At 38.2% G+C, this 18772-nt stretch overlaps 1 protein-coding gene across 2 annotated transcripts in view; it reads left to right on the forward strand.

Moving 5' to 3' along the window:
- Positions 1 to 5793: 5793 nt before the first annotated feature.
- The window catches only part of TERF1 (telomeric repeat binding factor (NIMA-interacting) 1), a 36337-nt gene continuing 23358 nt past the window's right edge, over positions 5794 to 18772 (forward strand). For both annotated transcript variants that reach the window (XM_008568480.1, XM_008568481.1), the window contains exons 1-5: positions 5794 to 6103; positions 11796 to 11891; positions 13202 to 13323; positions 14895 to 14981; positions 18053 to 18202. In XM_008568480.1, the coding sequence (XP_008566702.1) occupies positions 5794 to 6103; positions 11796 to 11891; positions 13202 to 13323; positions 14895 to 14981; positions 18053 to 18202 (765 nt within the window). The remainder of the gene's footprint in view (positions 6104 to 11795; positions 11892 to 13201; positions 13324 to 14894; positions 14982 to 18052; positions 18203 to 18772) is intronic.

An 18772-nucleotide genomic window follows, 5' to 3' on the forward strand; every position in this document is an offset into this window, starting at 1 on the left:
TGAGGATCACTAAGCTGAGAGTGGAGATGAAAATGATGGAAAGTAGTCAGATTCTGAATCTATTTTGGAGGTAGAGCTGACCAAAGCTATTGAAGGACTAGATGTGATGTGGTAGATAAAGAGAGGAATCAAGGATGAAATCTGCATTTTGGCTCAATTAATGGGTTAAGGGAATGGTGGTGTCATTTACTGGGATGGGGAAGATGAGACTAAGAGGTACAAAGGCTGAGGTCGAGGACACTCCAACATTTAAGAATTTAGCAAGAGGAGGAACAGTTGGCAGGAAATAATGAGAAGTAGCTGGTAAGGTGTGAGGAATACCAAAAAAGGATGGCATCCTGGTAAGTCAGATGAAGAAAATGCTTCCAGGAGGAGGTTGTGATCAAACGAATCAAGTGATCTGAGTTTTTATAATCTTTAGGTATCATGGAATAAACTTAATAGCTGTTATCTGCATATATTTGTACAGCAGTTTACAGCAGCTTTTCCCAAGTGTGTTTGTTGGTACAATAATTACATAGGACATCCTGTGAAAAAAGAGTGCAGTGCTCAATTACGGGATATGCTGTATGCTACCTTTCACTCAGAAATTAACGATCCACATTAGTATATTTAAGCCTCTGAGAAATCCATAGAAAAGAAAACTGCTACCTTTTTAAAACCAGGAATTTCCCAAATTATTTTTTTTAAATCAGTTTTATTGAGGATAATTTACAAGCAGTAAAATCCAACCAGTTTAGGTGTACAATTCTATGAGTTTTTACAATTATATTACCACCACCACAACCCCAATTTTTTTTCAATTGTATTTATATTTATTTGTGTGGGGTACAGTGTGTTGTTTCAATACATGCATGTACTGCACAATGATTCACTTAGGGTAAATAGCATAGTTTTGTACCCATTAGTCCACCCTTTTCCTCCCCTCCCAGCCCCACCCCTCCCAGCCTCTGGTAACCATTATTCTACTCACTACTTCTATAAAAACCACCTTTTTTTTTTTTTAGATTCCACACATGAGTGAGACCATGCAGTGTTTCTCTTTCTGTGCCTGACTTACTTCACTTAACATGATGGTTTCCAATTCCATCCATGTTGCTGCAAATGATAGGATATCATTTCTTTTTATAGCTGACTAGTATTCTGTTGTGTATATATACCAGAGTTTTTTACCCATTCATCTATTGATGGGTATTTAGGTTGATTCCATCTCTTGGCTATTATGAATAGCATTGCAATGAACATGGGAGTGCAGGTGTCTTTTTGATATATTGATTTCATTTCCTTTAGTTATATACCCAGTGGTGGGATAGCTGGTTCATAAGGTGATCTATTTTCAGTTCTCAGAGGAAATTCCATACTGTTTTCCACAATGGCCGTACCAATTTACACTCACGTTAACAATGTAGGAGAGTTCTACTGCACCACATCCTCGTCAGCGTTTGTTATTTTCTGTCTTGTTGATAATAGCCATCCTAACTGGAGTGAAATGATATTTCATTGTGGTTTTAATTTGCATTTCCCAGATGATTAGTGATTTTGAGCATTTTTTCATGTACTTGTTGGCCATCTATATGTCTTCTTTTGAGAAACATTTATTCAGTTCCTTTGCCCATTTTTGTATGGTTTGGGGGTTGGGGGGAGCTGGCCAGTCTTTGCCCATTTTATAATTTTTTTTTTTTTGCTGCTGTTTGAGTTCTTTGTATATTCTGGATATTAGCCCCTTGTCTGATGTATAGTTTGCAGGCACTTTCTCCCATTCTGTAGACTGTCTCTTCACTTTGTTTAAAGTGTCCCTTGTGCAGGAGCTTTTTACTTTGATGTAGTCCTGTTTGCCTATTTTTGCTTTAGTTGCCTGTGCCTTTGTGGTCTTGTTTAAAAAAGCGTTGCCCACTCCCATTTTGTGTAGTGTTTCCCCTATGTTTTCTTCTAGTAGTTTCATAATTTTGGGTCTTAAATTTAGGTCTTTAATCCATTTTGAGTTGATTTTTCTGTATGACAGATAGGGGTCTAGTTTCAATCTCCTACAAATGGATATCCAGTTTTCCCAGCACCATTTATTGAAGAAACTGTCCTTTCCTCACTGTAGATTCTTGGCACCTTTGTCAAAAATCAGTTGGCTATAAGTCCATGGGTTTGTTTCTGGGCTCTCTATTCTGTTCCTTTGGTCTATTTGTCTATTTTTATGCCAGTACCATGCTGTTTGGTTACTATAGCTATACAGTATATTTTGAAGTCAGGAAGTATGATGGCTCTAACTTTGTTCTTTTTGTTCAAATTGCTTTAACTATACAAGGTCTTTTGTCACTCCACACAAATTTTAAGATTTTTTTTCTGTTTCTGTGGAGATTATCATTAGTATTTTGATAGGGATTGCACTGAATATGTAGATTGCTTTGGGTAATATGGACATTTTGATGATGTTAATTCCAATTGTTTTTAAATCACAAATCATGGGCCGGCCCGTGGCTCACTCGGTAGAGTGCGGTGCTGATAACACCAAGGCCACGGGTTCGGATCCTATATAGGGATGGCCGGTTTGCTCACTGGCTGAGCGTGGTGCTGACAACCCCAGGCCAAGGGTTGAGATCCCCTTACCGGTCATCCTTTTAAAAAAAAAAAATCACAAATCATGGGCCGGCCCGTGGCTCACTCGGTAGAGTGCGGTGCTGATAACACCAAGGCCACGGGTTCGGATCCTATATAGGGATGGCCGGTTTGCTCACTGGCTGAGCGTGGTGCTGACAACACCAGGCCAAGGGTTGAGATCCCCTTACCGGTCATCCTTTTAAAAAAAAAAAAATCACAAATCATGTCATCTCTGAATGTCTCTAGTTCCACTTTGGGAAACAGTTGTTAAGGGTTTGTAGAGCACTTCCACATATATTATCCCATTATACCCTGATATCAATTCTCTGAGTTTGGTACCATTATTTCCAATAAGACAGATAAAGAGGCATAGAGAAGCAAATAATTATGCCCATGGTCATACAAAGCTATTCAGTAAAAGAAGGTATATTGAAACGCAAACATTCAGACAAGTCCTCTTTTCACTTGGCACAGTGGAAAGATAACACTGAGAGAAGACTATCAACAACCACAGCTATTTATTAAGTCTTTATCCAGCAACTCTTTAAAGTAGGTGTTATTATTCTTATCTTACAAATGAGAACATAGGAGTGAAGTGTCTTTAGTCAATTGCTGGAGGGTAAAGTGTTCGAAATTGGTGGAGAAAGAATTCAAACCTAGATCTCTCTGATTCCAGAGCATGAAATCCTAACTGCATGGTACTGCACTGTCTGGAACCAAATCAACAATATCTTCAAGGTTTGCCTATTCTTGGAAGGCCACACAAACAACTTAGCTTCAGTTTGGTGACATGGAACTTCAGCCATCAAACATTCTGGTTTGATCTGTTGGGAGTAGTGCAGGAGCTCAATCCAAACTAAGGGCCTCCTGTAAATTTTATTCAAACTTCCCTAAATCTTTTAGTAAATTGTTCCCACAGAAAATGTGCTGTGTTTACTTTACTTTAAATAAATTGATACATCTAAAAATAATCTCTGAAACCCTGCTGGGAAGAAGAGGAAGGACTAGAAAAAAATTAAGAAACAGGCCCCATGTCAGAGCCCTGCAATGACAAAAAAGTTTCAGCTTGGAAACTTGGGGTTTGCTAGGTGTCTAAGTTCAGCTGCTATAACAAACATAACATAAACTGGGTGACAAACAACAGAAATTTATTTCTACAGTTCTGGAGGCTTCAAAATCCAAAATAAAGGGGCCTGTAGGTCTAGTATCTGATGAGTGTTAGGTTCGGTGAAACAGAGAAAATGGGCGGCAGGGGGGGGGCGGGGAGGAGACACAAGCCAGGTGCTATTTCAGCCAAAAAGCTTTATTTCTACCAACATGGAGGGGAGACTGAATACATCAGTTCCCCGCCCCCCCCCTCCCCCGTACAGACTAAAAAGGTTTTATAAGGTTTGACTTAGAAGAAGGGCTTGGGTGGTCGTTTTTGCATAAGAATCTGTTTTGCAGAAATTCCAGTTTTTCTCAAAAGGCAGGGGGGTAGGGGGTAGAAAGCTGATTAACATGAGATAGGAAGGGACAGGAGGGAAGAGGGTGGAAAGTTGATTAACATGAGATAGGGAGGGGCAAGGGGGAAGAAGGTGGAAATATGCTCAACCTGGTTGTGCTAATGCTGGCCATGAGGCCTAATAATGAGGGCCCACTTTTGGTTTGCAGATGGCCATCTTTTTCTTGAATCCTCACATGGAGGGAGGGATGAGCACTACTATGTCTCTTCTTCTTATAAGGACATAATGAGGGCTCCATTAAAATCACCTCCCAAAAACCCAACCTCTTAATATCATCCCATTGGGGATAGGGTTTTAGTATATGAATTTGGGGGGACACAAACATGCAGTCTATAACACTAGGTTCAAAATGTGCCTTAGCCCTTTTTTCCTTAGCCTCTATCCCCATTCCTCCATATTATTTTCAAAATGGAATTTGCTTCCCATGAGATCATCAGGGCTTGAAGAAGAGACCCCTCTTGATGCATCGTCCTCTTTCCAGGAAGCACAAATATCCTGCTCTTCCTGCTAATACTAATTTAATCTCCCCAACCAGCTTCCGATGCAGGTATTATTATCCCCCAAATACGGAAGAGAACACTGAGGCATAATTTACCCAAGGTCACACAGCTAGTGGGTAACTGGTAGGGGACATTCCACCCTAGGCATTCTTAATGGCTACAATACAATGCCTTAATGACTTAACATTTAAACTGTACTGCAATAAAGACAATAATAAGAAATGTGTAAAATTAAAACACATAAAGGCTCTGATAACGTTGGATTTGTTACAAACAGAAAGGTTTTTAAAGTCAACTTTTTATTCGATTATAACTCACATACCGAAAAGTGCATTAATGATTTAAGTGAACAAACACTGATGTAACTATCACCCACACCGAGAAGCTGAAAATAACCAGACTACCCACCACGACGCAGAATCTCCTATTAGTCTGTGTTTCAAAATTCAAAATAAGCATTCACTTATTATTGTTGTATCTCAAACCCTGATTGAAATGCATTTCCATAGTAATATACTCCTTCTAGAGCAGTGATTCTCAAAACGTGGTGCCCAAACAAGCAGCCTCAGCATCACCTGGGAACTTGTTAGATTTGCATATTAAAAGACACCAGGTCAGATCTACAGAAAAGAAACTCTGGGGGGTGGAGCCCAGCAATTTGTGTTTTAACAAGCCCCTGGCTGATTCTGATGCATGTTAAGATTAAAGAAGCATGGATGTCAGTCAGTTGAAACAGTTTTGGTTCGCGCTCACATAGTAACTGTGTTAGATGAATACTAAGGTCTAAGTGTTACTTTTGACTAATGGTGACAAGCTGTAATTACCTATCTCTTTTTGAAGTACGCTGCAGGGAAGACGCGTTTCTCTTTTAACTAACCGTGTTATCGCTCCAGTGCAGGGTGTCTTTTGCAGGAAGGACAAAACAGCCCACGCCCTGCCCTCTCTTTCAGCCCAGTAAGGGGCACCCCAGTTTCCTTGCAAAGCCCAGGCCACCGACTGGCGGGCAATTCAACCTCCAGAGGCAGGAGCAGGCCTTGGCCAATCAGAAGCTAGACTCGAGTCGCTCGCCCATCCTAGCGGTGTGATTGGTTGTTTCCCGCCGGTGGCAGCGACCCTCCGTGGCTACGCCCCGCGCCCTCCAGCGCGAGCCAATCGTCGCTCAGCACCGAAGGGGCGCCAACCCGCGGGAGAGATTTAACATGGCGGAGAGCGCGGCCTCAGCGGCCCTTAGCCCGCGCGGCCGTGCGGACGGGAAAGATGCCGACCTCCTAGAGGAGGGGATGGCGGAAACGGAGAGAGACGACCAGCAGCAGTTTGAGTGCCAGGAGCTTCTCGACTGCCAGGTGCAGGTGGGGGCCCCCGAGGAGGAGGAGGAGGACGCGGGCCTAGTGGCCGAGGCCGAGGCCGTGGCTGCCGGTTGGATGCTCGATTTCCTCTGCCTCTCTCTTTGCCGAGCCTTCCGCGACGGCCGCTCCGAGGACTTCCACCGGACCCGCGACAGCGCCGAGGGTGAGTTTGGGCGCGCTGGGGCCGGGGGCAGCGCGGGGGCGGGGGAGGGGCTGCGGCGGAGGATCCGCGGAGGGACCGGGGCTCTGGTCCCCAACTTCAGCTCAAGTCCCGGTTCCGCCTGCTGTCAGCTCTTCAGTTTTTCTCAGATTCTGTTTTTCTTTTCGGTAAAATGAAAATAAGACCCCCGTTTAGAGCTGAAACAAGATTAAGTGAGTTGGAACGTGTGAAATTGCATCCGATCGTATTGTCTCCTCTGGCGCCTGTATTTGGTGGTTGTTTCTCCTCAGGTATTTCTCTGCTGATTTTTATTCAGCAGTCACAATAGCCTCCTGTGACCTCCAGGCATCTTTGTGTTATGTTAATTTGTGAGCTGTTTAAACCTCATTTGACCTACTACTCGCTCAGTATGGTCCTCAGAATATAAGTAACTGCCCATGAAATCTGCCGCCTGGACGTCCACGAGGTGATAGACAAAGACAGACCCGTAGAAAAGACTAGCGCAGCTTTTTGAAAGATGACAGAAAGATGCTCTGGTACTTCATTCAGAGTTGGGACACTAAATATATTGTATGAGTAAATAGGAGGGTACTTCAAAAAGTTCGTGGAAAAATGGAATTAAAGGTCATACGAATCTTTCCATGAAATTTTTGAGGTACCCTCCTAGTTATAGTACTATCAATATGGGTCTTGATGGAAAATTCTCAGAAAGCCTTATCAATACATTTCATTTTCTCGATAATCCCATGAGTTAAGCAAATAATCTTAGTTTATGGAGGAGTGAACTAGTTAACCTAAAGTACGAATAGGTTAAATGGGGTGTTCCAGACCCAAGCTTTGTCTTCCAATTCAAGGACCTTTTCCTCTGTGTCACAGATAACACTGAAGCCATGGGAAACTAACATTAATTAGAAAATTAAATCCTACGGGCTGGCCTATGGCACATTCGGGAGAGTGCGGTGCTGATAACACCAAGGTCGCGGGTTCGGATCCCATATAGGGATGGCCGGTTTGCTCACTGGGTGAGCGTGGGTTAAGATCCCCTTACTGGTCATCTTTTTTTTAAAAAAAGAAGGGAAAAAAAAAAAGAAAAGAAAATTAAATCCTGGAATGAAGCCAACTCACCATAATTAGAATTATTAAAAAGTCCTCTTTGGGGAAGAGGCTAGAATTATCTATGTGGTAATGGATTACAGTTGAACTCCTGTTTAGCTAATACTTATATAGGTATATGTGGAATATACTATAAAGAATATGTACCTCACAGGGCCTGATTTTCCAAAGCCTTGCAGCCTTTCAAATATTGACCTTGCGGAGGACTGGAAATTTTCCTCAGGCTATAAGTCTCTGGTGTAAGATAAAGAATTGTGGCACAGCAAGGTTGCTGGCTCAAGGACAGACTAGTTACTGATTGTTATGTAAAGATACTGGGAAATTGCTGTAACATCACTTCTACTGGAATGTCATCTGGCTTGTTTCACTGAAAGTTACCAGCCTATATCGTTAAACTATAACCCCACCTATGTTCTCTTCCTGTAACTTTCTGGTCTGGAAAATAAATGCAGGAAGAGAACCCCAATTCAGGGTTAATTTCCGGAGGAAGGAATGCCTCTCGCTTGAGCGTTCCCAAGGGAAGTTAATCGCTTTGGGGCTTCTCACTGCTCAGAAGAAGTGGGCTTTGAGTAATCCTTTGTGGCTCCATCACCCTGGAGAAGTGGGGTGACAAATCCGTGGGGGGCAAAGCAACAAGTATAAGATGGGTATAGAAATGTTTTTATGTGTGTGAGTAGACATGGGTTAGTATACATACATATATTTCCTCGCTCTATCAAATGAAAGGGCACAAAAGCAACCTAATCCTAGTAGCAATGATTATAGCTAGCACCCAGATCTTGGTTTCTGATACCATTCTCCAAAAGGAACCAGGGCTCTTTGGAGAAATGACTGATTCAGGGACTGGGAGAGGAAATAACCGATGAACCTGGAGCATCCTGCAGTGCCAGAAAGTGAGGAAGTGCTCAAACAAACAATCAGAACCCCTCAATGGTAGGGGTATAAAAGGTCGCATGTGCCATCTGCAAGACCTCCCAATGGCCAAAGCTGAAACAGCTAGAGCAAGAAAATTAAGTGGTATTGGTTTATAACCCAAAGCATAAAATAAATATCCATGAGTCTGTACTGATGTAAACAAATGATTGAGTAGGTAAATAAATGGGAGAAGAGGTGAATCTCATGTGTAGAAGAATTCCAAGTAATTTAATGTTGCTACTCTGTCCTCAAGCAGCATGGAGCATAGTGTGTGGCTGCATATGGTGACTTTCTTCCGAAGAGTATTATGGAAAGGACAGAGGGGAAAAAGTAACTATACAGTAGAGAAACCTGGCAAACACGATCTCACCTAAGTGATCAAGATCAACCATCAACAGTGTTACTTGGTAATATGTACACTGGATATGATGTAATGAAAATGGAATTTTACATCTGAGGTCTTTCTCCCCAAAACCCACAACTCCAGTCTAATATGAGAAAAACATCAGAGAAATCCTGATAGAGGGGCATTCTACAAAATTCCTGACTAGTACTTCTCAAAATGTCAAATCAAAACCAAGGAAAGTGTGAGAAACTGTTAAACTAACGGGTGCCTAAAGACACAGGGTGACTATATGTAATATGGTATCCTGGATGGGATCCTTCCACAGAAGAAGGACATCAAGTAAAAGCTAAGGAAATCTGAAAAAAGCATGGACTTTAGCTAATAATAATGTATCAACATTGGTTCATCAATGTAACTTGTACCTAATTCTAATCTAAGATTTTAATAATAGGAGAAACTGTTGCAGGATATATGGGACCTTCCTACTATTTTCACCATCATTCTGTAAATATTTAAAACAAAACAAAAAAAACCCCTTCCGATGTTCTAGCTGGAGACCTGAGGGATAATGTAGGCCACCTCCATTATTAGTTCAAGGTTAAGAGCATAGAAACCCAGAGAGGGTAAACTTGTTTCCAAGTTGCACTGCTAATCAGTTGCTGATGTGCAAATTGTGAACATAGTGCTCTCTCTGTGTTCCCATTTTTAACTGTGAAAGTACTCTTTTATTTCTTATTTTATAGAATTTCATTTACTACACTTTTCAGAATTGTAAAAATATACAACCTCGATGCTTTCTAGAAAATTCTTAGCTCTTTCATTCAGACTCAGAATTGTTCTCACACCTCATGTATCCAGTTAATGCCTTTTCCAGACTCCTAACATATTCCCTGCCATGGAAAACAGGATAAGGTGGTGATTAAGAACAGGGGTTCCAGAGTAAATTGCCCGAATTTGATTCCTGATTCTGCTATTTTACAGTTGTAGGATATGTCAAAAGACAATTACAACAAATTTAAAGACCTCATTTGGCTTTATTGTGATTTTAGAATCCAGCAACACTCACTGTTCCATAAAATGTAATAAGTGTTCTAATGAGTTGAGCAGAAGAGGTTGGTTTTATAGACAGAAAGAGCTGAAGAAAGCAGAAACAAAACAAAAAGCAGATTGGTCATTTCAAAGTACTTTCCTTGCAAGGTGGGAACAGGGAAACAGAACAATACAAAGATAACTGGTTAACACCAGGTTACTTTTTGTTGTAAGGATTAAAACAGAGGGCGCTTCATTATATTTGGGATTGAGGGTTGAAACTGGCTTGTTTGGTAAATTGGCTGGATTTCAGTGTGGTGATATGGAATTTGGGCACTGGTGACTCCGTTTTGATTTTTAGTCTAGTCTCTCTGGGCCTAGTATAGTGCAGGAGCTTAGTCCAAAACGGTGGCCTATAATTTTTGTTTAACAGATCTGAAGCAATACTTACTCTCTTGGTGCCTCAATTTCCTCATCTGTAAAGTGGTGATAAAAATAGTATCTAGGGCTGTTGAAAGAAGCAAGTGAATTGATATGCATAAAGCAAGGTTTCCCAGTCTCAACACTTGACATTTTGGACCATGTAATTATCTTTGTAGGGGTTGGGGGTTGGGATCTGTCCTGTCCATTGTAGGATGTTTAGCAGTATCCCTGGCACTGACCCACTAGATGCTAGTAGCATTCAACCTCTCATTTGTGACAATCAAAAATGTCTCCAGTCATTTTCAAATATCCCGTGGGGGGTCAAAATCACCCCCAGTTGAAAACCACTGGTATAAAGTGCTTAGAGTAGTGCCTGGTCTATATATAGTAAGCACTCAAATACAAAGGTACTTCACAAAGTTCGTAGAAAATAGAACTAAAAGATAATGCATATCTCTCCGTGAACTTTTTGAAGTACCCTTGCTATTATTATTTCTAGCCATTAGATCTTCCTTAATGTTTGTGTGCGTTGGGGGGCAGGGGGAGTGTTTTTGTCAGCAGTACAGAAAACTGATAGCCAGGTTCAAGCAGGATAGGTTTTTTTGTTTTGTTTTGTAAACAACCTGCCTAGCAAGTACAATGAATAGAATTGCAATGGTATGTAAGGTATCTGTAATTAACTCAGACTACATTGAATATGGAGGGAAGTGAAGATAGACTTTCTTCCCTGGAATAGATGAGGTCTTTCTTTTGTTCCTACACCATGCTTATCCGTTGTGGCACTTGTTAAAATTTTAATTAATTTCTTGCATAATTTTCCGTTTAATTTGTGTCTTCTCAGACTAAAACCTTCCCAAGGGAAACAGACTGGCTATCCTATGTCAGTCATCAGCTCCTAACAGTCTGACAGTAGATGTTCAGTAAATATTGAATAACTTGTGTTTAAATTTTATATAAATTTTGTGCTCTCTTTACATTTTATTAAATTCTATTATGACTGTTTGGTTCAGATAATCACTAGTATAGCATAAAATTATGGCATTTTAGAATTGAGGAAATGGAATAAATGTATTTGTCTTATCTGCTTAGTGACTGTGGCACTGCTTTTCAGTTTGCTAGTTATTTAAGCTTTTAATATACACCATCCAAGCCCAAGGTGAAGTATATAGTCTCCCTGGGTGAAGCAAACCGGGGTGAATGCTAACAGTGGCACCTGCAGGTCTTAGATTAGTCATTACTTCCTCAAAGAAACTTTCTCTGACACCCCCTCTGTCCGAAAGGTACTTAAACACACTCTAAGGATTCTTCGTTATATGCTTCCATAGCATTCTGTAATTGTCTTTTTTTCAGTTTTCGCCACATTTTTGCTTTAGCTATTCAGCCATTTATTTCTCATTGCTACATGGTAATATGCTCACTGAGGTCCAGGAGTGTTGTCTACTCACCATTGTATATTTTCACTGCCTGACACAACATCTGGGTGGGCATTAAATATTTTGGAGATTAATATTAATAAATATGTTTTTAAAATATAGCTTTGTAAACTGAAAAGACTATCACTTAACTGAAACCTTGACAGAAATAATACATTTCCTATAATGTGAAGAATTTGAAGGTATAAAGTAAGTTTCCAACTAGTGATTTGACACATTTTACATTTGATCTAAATTTCCTTTTTCTTTATTTAGTATACAGTGCTACTTGTGAAAGTAATTTCAAATATTGACTATCAAAAATTAAAACATACAGCTCTAAATTTTTGAAAATTCTTGCCAGATGTTTATAACCTATTACTTAACAAACCACACTGTGGCACTACTGGATCAAGTTTGATTTTATTTGGATAAAATCCATTTTTTTCTTTTTCAGCTATTATTCATGGACTGTCGAGTCTAACAGCTTATCAATTGAAAACTATATACATTTGTCAGTTTTTGACAAGAATTGCCGCAGGAAAAACTCTTGGTAAATATGTATTTTTCTCTTATATTGGAAATACTTCAATCTGTGTGTAAATGTAAGACAATGAGAAGAAACAAACAGATGGGAGGTTTTTTTGGTTTTTTGTTGGGTTTTTTTGAGAGTTTGCCCTCATGTATCTGGCATATATATACACATATACATATACACACACACATGCATACCTAAAGCAAGTAAAAGAAATACAGTCCCTATCTTCTTAGGTCACTGGTTCTCAAACTTTAGCCTGCTTCAGAATTCTTAAAGGACTTATTAAAAAACTCAGAATGCTGAGTCACTCTGCCCCCCATGAATTTCAGATTCAGTACAATGGGTATGGGACCCTGGAATTTACATTTCTGGTAAGTTCCCAGGTGATTCTGATATTGTTTTGGGGAGACCACACTTCCTGGACTCTATCTTGGAGATTTCACTTTAAATTTGATTATATGGAAACTTAGTGGTGACTGATTCCTATCATAGACATTCTGTTTTTTACTTAGCTTAGCAGCTATGATATTTGAAACCTTTCATTTGAACTTGAGGTCAGCACTTATTTGTGTAAGGAAATATGATTGACAGCTATGTACTCTCTCCCTTGTCCCCATAGTTTATTTTAGAATGTAATGGGCAGGCCTGGTTCGGTTTGTCAGCAGTGGCTGTTTACAACATGGTCATCTAAAGGGCTATTTGATGCAAATAATTACATATTTATACTGGTTTTTACAATTTACAAAATGCTTTCTTAACAATCCCATGTTGCAGAAAATATATTGCATCTCTTTAAATATCACCAAGCAACCTTCAAAAACCAGGGATTTTTGCTCTCCCAATTTCTATTTAAAGGTAATGAATATGGAAGAAAGATATTTTTAGTTAATAATAAATTATGGATTTTTGTGATCAAGAGTATGTACAATATTAACCAAGTAGAGAGAATTTTAGTAGACTTTTGAGTGAGAAGCCACTTATGAGCTGTTGTCTTTGTTCAGAATAACCTGATCAAAATTCTGTGTTAGGAAAGTTTAACTGTAGTAAACGATAATTTACTTTAGCCCTTAAAATCAATATTTTAGTAAAGAAAAGCTTCAGGTGTTTTGTAATCTAATCAAGCTTTCCCCTTTTTTAAAATTGATCTTAATGAGCAGATTAACTTGGAAAATTAAATCACTTCCCAAAACTGGTATATATGAGAATAGTGCCTGGTACATAGTATACACTGAATAAATATTTAAAGGAATGTATTTTTTAAAAACTGACAAAGTAAGGTTCCACTTAGCTTCCTAAGTTGCTTATTTTTGTTCTGTTTTTAAAAGATGCACAGTTTGAAAGTGATGAACGAATCACACCGTTGGAATCAGCCCTGATGATTTGGGGTTCAGTTGAAAAGGAACATGACAAACTTCATGAAGAAATACAGAATTTAATTAAAATTCAGGTAAGAGTATTACTTTGTGCTTATAATTATTATTTCGCTAGAAAATAAAAACATATTTAACATCTAAAAGAAATTAAGAGGAACCTAATTTGTTTGGCAGTAAGCCAAGAGTAAATTTTAATATAATCTTTCTGTTTAGAAATTTGACCATTGGTTTGTAGTCTTAACATGAGCACTACGGGCTGGAACTTAATGTTTCATACTTAGGCATACGTTGCTCCCGTGTTACAGAAGATCTCTTTAAAGATCGCCAAGCAACCTTGAAAAACCAGGAGTTTGTGCTCTCCCAATTTCTACTTAAAGATTAAAAATATGGAAGAAAGATATTTTTAATTAATAATAAATTACAGATTTTTGTGATCAAGAGTATGTAAAATTTTAACCAAGTAGAGAGAATTTTAGTAGACTGTTAAGAGTGAGAAGCCAAAAAATTCATTCAAAGATATGATAGCAGAGAAAATAAGTTTTGCCAGCAATCAAAGCAAATACTAGGGACTTTCTTAAATAAGTATATTTTTCCTTTTTTGGGGGGGGGAGGAATTTAAAAATTTTTTTTACTGGATGGATAGAAGAGAAAATACAAGTAGTTCCCTACTTTCCCAAGAATTGGTATGGTGACTGATAAGTAGAATATGGACCTGAAGAGAAGAGAAAGGGCAGAAAAATGACAGCTGCTTTTAAGAATTCAACCCAGGGCAAAGAGATTTGTCATGTTATTCCAATCTTCTGGGGCTCTAGAGGAAGGTTGAGTTGTTGACATTGTTGACAGTAAAGTATATAGCAAACATTTAATATGTCACTTACTATTTGCCAGGCAAGCAGTGTTCTAAGCACTCTCACATGTACCTTTTTAATCCTCTTTAAATTCTGTGAAATAGGTACTGTTATTTCCACCATTTTACATATAAGGAAACTGAGGCACCAAGAGATTAATTAGCTTGCCAGGATGTTAATGTTCCTATCCAGACATGGATATGGTCCCGTATCTTAATCATGTGTGGTATCAGAAAGACCAGTATGTAAAATGATCATTCAAAAGCATCTGGCTTCCTAGGTTTCTGTTAGAGATTTTCCAGGGATTCTAACCAGCAAATTTTATATATTGTAATCATAACAAAACTCCATCTACCTCCTCTGATTTCCCTTTTGCTGAAAATTCATATTTAGGTGGGTCCTGAATGTACACAGTATATCTTCTAATTTATTTATTAATGTCTGCTTTTAATTTGGCCTAAATTAAAGATAGAGTGCTTAGCATTTACTAGTGTTCTTCACAACATTCATTCAAGGGTTGTGTTACCTTTTAATTCATTTTTCAGTGAACTTTTTGAAATACCCTTGTATCAGTAAATGTGCATGGGACTTATGAAAATTTTTTATGTCTTTTCAAGTCACAGTTATTTCATCCTTGAAAAAGTATTTTATATCATTTATCAAGTCAAAATTTTTAAACTACATAATGTTTTAAGTGAAGTGTTTTAGATTTATCTGAGTTATTTCAGTAATTAAACAACTATTAGATATTTTAAAAAGCTGTCTAAGGTATGTATTTGTCATCTTTCATTTTTTAGGCTATAGCTGTTTGTATGGAAAATGGTGATTTTAAGGAAGCAAAAGAAGTCTTTGAAAGAATATTTGGTGACCCAAATTTTTATACGGTAATTGTTTAAATGGAAACCATAGAATTTTAGAACTGTTTATATGGAATGAGGAAAACTGAAAGAAAATTAGAGGAGAAAAGGAATGCTTTATCTTTTAAGCAGTATAGAACAACACTGTCCAGTAGAAATATAATGCAAGACATCACAGATGTGATTTAAAATTTTCTAGTAGCCACATTAAGAAGGTAAAAAGAGACAGGTGAAACTAATATAATAATATTTAACCCAATATATCAAAAACTTTATCATTTTAATGTTTAATCAACATAAAATAATATTGATGATATATTTACATTCTTTTTTTTTGTACTAAGTCTTTGAAATCTGATGTGTTTTTATACTTACAATACATCTAAATTCAGACTAGCCACATTTCACGGGCTCAATAACCATATGTGGCTAATGGCTACCATATTGGGCAGCGCAAGTGTAGAAGAAAGTATTATAACTTGCTTACTTTTTCCTAGAGGATTTCTTATATGATCATTAGTAGTTTCTGTGTTTGTGTGGAGTGTTAAGGTCAGTAGACCTTAATTTCTTAATGTTAAAAACAAAGTATTATTATTAGAGTGAATAGAGCTTATTCAAAGAAAGAAAAGATGGTTTTATACATTTTTTTAGTGAACTTTCTATTGAACAGGTAGTGTACCTCTGGAAGCATATCTGTGTCATAAGTGTATAAGTAGATGTATTTTCACAAAAGGGACATACTTGTGTGACCAGCCCCTAGATCAAGAAAGAAAACCCATCGTCAATTGAGAAAGTCATTATTCTGACTTGTCCTACCCAAGATTAGTTTTTACTTGTTTCTGAACTTTATGGTAATGGAATCATATAGCAAGTTTGTATTTGTAAGATTGATCCATGTTGTTGCTAGTAACAATAGTTTGTTCATTCTCGTTGTTTCATTGTATGAATATAGTACAGTTTATCCATTCTACTGTTGGTGGACATTTGAGTTATTTCCAATTTTGGCTACAACATCCTTTTACATGTCTTTTGTAGGAGAAATGTATGCATTTTTAGTGGGCACTTGCTTAGGAGTAGAATTGATGAGTCAGGGGTATACATATATTCCGTTTTAGAAGATAATACCAAACAGTTTTCCAAAGTAGTTATGTCAATTCCTTAAGTAGTGTGGGAGAGTTCCAGTTGCTCCACAGACCTTATCTGTGGTTTTTATTTTAGCTATTCTTGTAAATATGCAGTGCAATCACACTGAGTTTTAATTTCTGTTTCTTGATGATTAATAAGGTTGAGAACCTTTTGATAAGCTAGAAGAGAGAGTCGGGGATTGATGACCTTAATCCAATAAGAGACTGAGTTTAGTTGAGGGTAAATTGCAGTTTTGTCTGTCTCTAATTTGACCTTGTTTCAAGGGTATAGACCTCCAGAAATTTCAGCTAATAGCCTGACATGTTTACTGGTTTTCCTTTCCATAAGACTACTGAAAACTCCACTCAGCTTGTATTTCATAGAAGAGGAAAACTTATGGCCAGTGAGCATTAAGAGGTTAAGACAAAATGCTTAATTTCACTAGTATTAGTTTTCAGAGCAATAGCAAATAATACACTGAAATACCATTAAATATCCCACAGACTGGCAACAATTAAAATGTCTTAGAATATCAATAGTTGGCTCAAAAAGTAGAGAAATGATTAGACTGCCTGCCATAATATCCTCTCAGAGTGTAAATTGGTAATTAAATTTTGGAGAGCATTTTAGAAGAATCTGCAAGCATGCGTTCCAGCAATCCTACCTCTAGATAATTCCCCTAGAATATCTGTTTTCACTTATACTGCACATTTTAAAAACTTTGCTTTAAAGACAAAAACAAAAATTTAGGCCTTGCTGAGACAGTTGCTCTGGTACTGAGCCTGAGAATTTTGTTAAAGTTCTATAACTTTATTGTGCAGCCAGATTGAAAAAACTACTATTCAAGAAAAACTTGTACCATAAGACGATACGTATAAAAATGTTTAGGAGCATTGCAGTAACAGAAAATAGCCTAAATCCTTCAGCAGTCTGGAAGAATGGATGAATAAATGATATTTTTGATCAATGTAATACTATGCAATGGTGACAATAACTAGTTCTACAGATATCAAATCAGCATGGTGAATGTCATAAACATAGAGTTGAGTAAAATATAACAAGTTTCAGAAGAATGCACATAGTATCACACCACTTAAAAATTGCGGGCCGGCCCAGTGGCGCACTTGGTAGAGTGCGGCGCTTGGGAGCGCGCGGTGCTCCCGCCGAGGGTTCGGATCCCATATAGAGACCAGTCCGCTCACTGGTTGAGCACGGTGCGGGCGCGACACCGAGGGTTGCGATCCCGTTGCCGGTGGCGGTATGGGCGCGGCACCGAGGGTTGCAATCCCGTTACCGGTCACAAAAAAAGACAAAAAGGGGGAAAAAAATTGTGCTAAATAATACTATGTATTATTTATGGACACATACACATGTAGTTCATGTATAAAGGAATTCATGGGAATGGCAAATTCTAAATTCAGGGTAGTAGTTACTATGAGGGGAGAAAGGGGATGAAATCAGGTTATGGTAGTAAACAGGCTTTAACTGTATTGATAATGTTTTGTGTATTAAACTGGGTAATACAGACACTCAGGATCATAACTTTTTTTTAATCTTTGTGTGTCTGAAATATAAAATATTCTCTAAAATGGGGGAGGGAGCAAAAAAAAATCAGTAAAAATACATTGGTGAGCCATATAAACAGAATTTTTAAAATCTCTTAATTGGGGCCCGCCCGTGGCTCACTCGGTAGAGTGCGGTGCTAATAACACCAAGGCCACGGGTTCGGATCCCATATAGGGATGGCCGGTTTGCTCACTGGGTGAGCGTGGTGCTGACAACACCAAGTCAAGGGTTAAGATCCCCTTACCGGTCATCTTTTTAAAAAATAAATAAATAAATAAAATCTCTTAATTGTGTCTCTGTTTATATTATAAAGTGATTTTTTTTTAATGAAATAACACATGACAAAATTTGTTATGTCAAATTTTATTTGTGATTTATGGTAATATATTTTTTCTCTTTTTCTTTAGCCTTTAAAAAGGAAATTGCTTATGATAATCTCTCAGAAAGATGCATTCCATTCATTTTTTCAACACTTCAGCTACAACCACATGATGGAGAAAATTAAGAGTTATGTGAACTATGTGCTAAATGAAAAATCATCAACCTTTCTAATGAAGGTATACATGTTATTTCAGAGTGACTCTAGCAATAAACTAAAGAGAAACTTTAGTTTATAAAGTTTAGTTAAACTTTAGTTTAACTGTTATAATAAGGGAGAATACTTGAAATAGAAATATTTAAAGACTAATCAGAATTTTGTATAGTGGTTTTGTAGAAGAATGTGATAAAATATTACAGTTAGTGAACTAACTAAAGGATTTATGGGTGATCTTTGTAGTATTTTTGCAACTTCAAAATAAGAGTTGGAAAATTTTTCAAAATAAAAAGCTGAGGTGAAATCTTAGAATGAATGAAGAATAAGGAATAAGGCTGGCTGGTTAGCTCAGTTGGTTAGAGCATGGCCGTATACCACCAAGGTCAAGGGTTCAGTTCCCTGTACCAGCTAGCTGCCCCCTCCCCCCCCAAAAAAAAAAAAAGAAAAGAAAAATAAGAGAGGGCCGGCCCGGTGGCGCACTGGATAGTGTGCCGCTTGGGAAGCGCGGCGGCGCTCCTGCCCGAGGGTTCGGATCCCACATACAGACCGGTTCCCGCTCACTGGCTGAGCGAGGAGCGGGAGCAACGCCGAG

This window comes from Galeopterus variegatus, unplaced genomic scaffold, assembly GCF_000696425.1.
Source record: "Galeopterus variegatus unplaced genomic scaffold, G_variegatus-3.0.2 Scaffold414, whole genome shotgun sequence".
Lineage (NCBI taxonomy): Eukaryota > Metazoa > Chordata > Mammalia > Dermoptera > Cynocephalidae > Galeopterus > Galeopterus variegatus.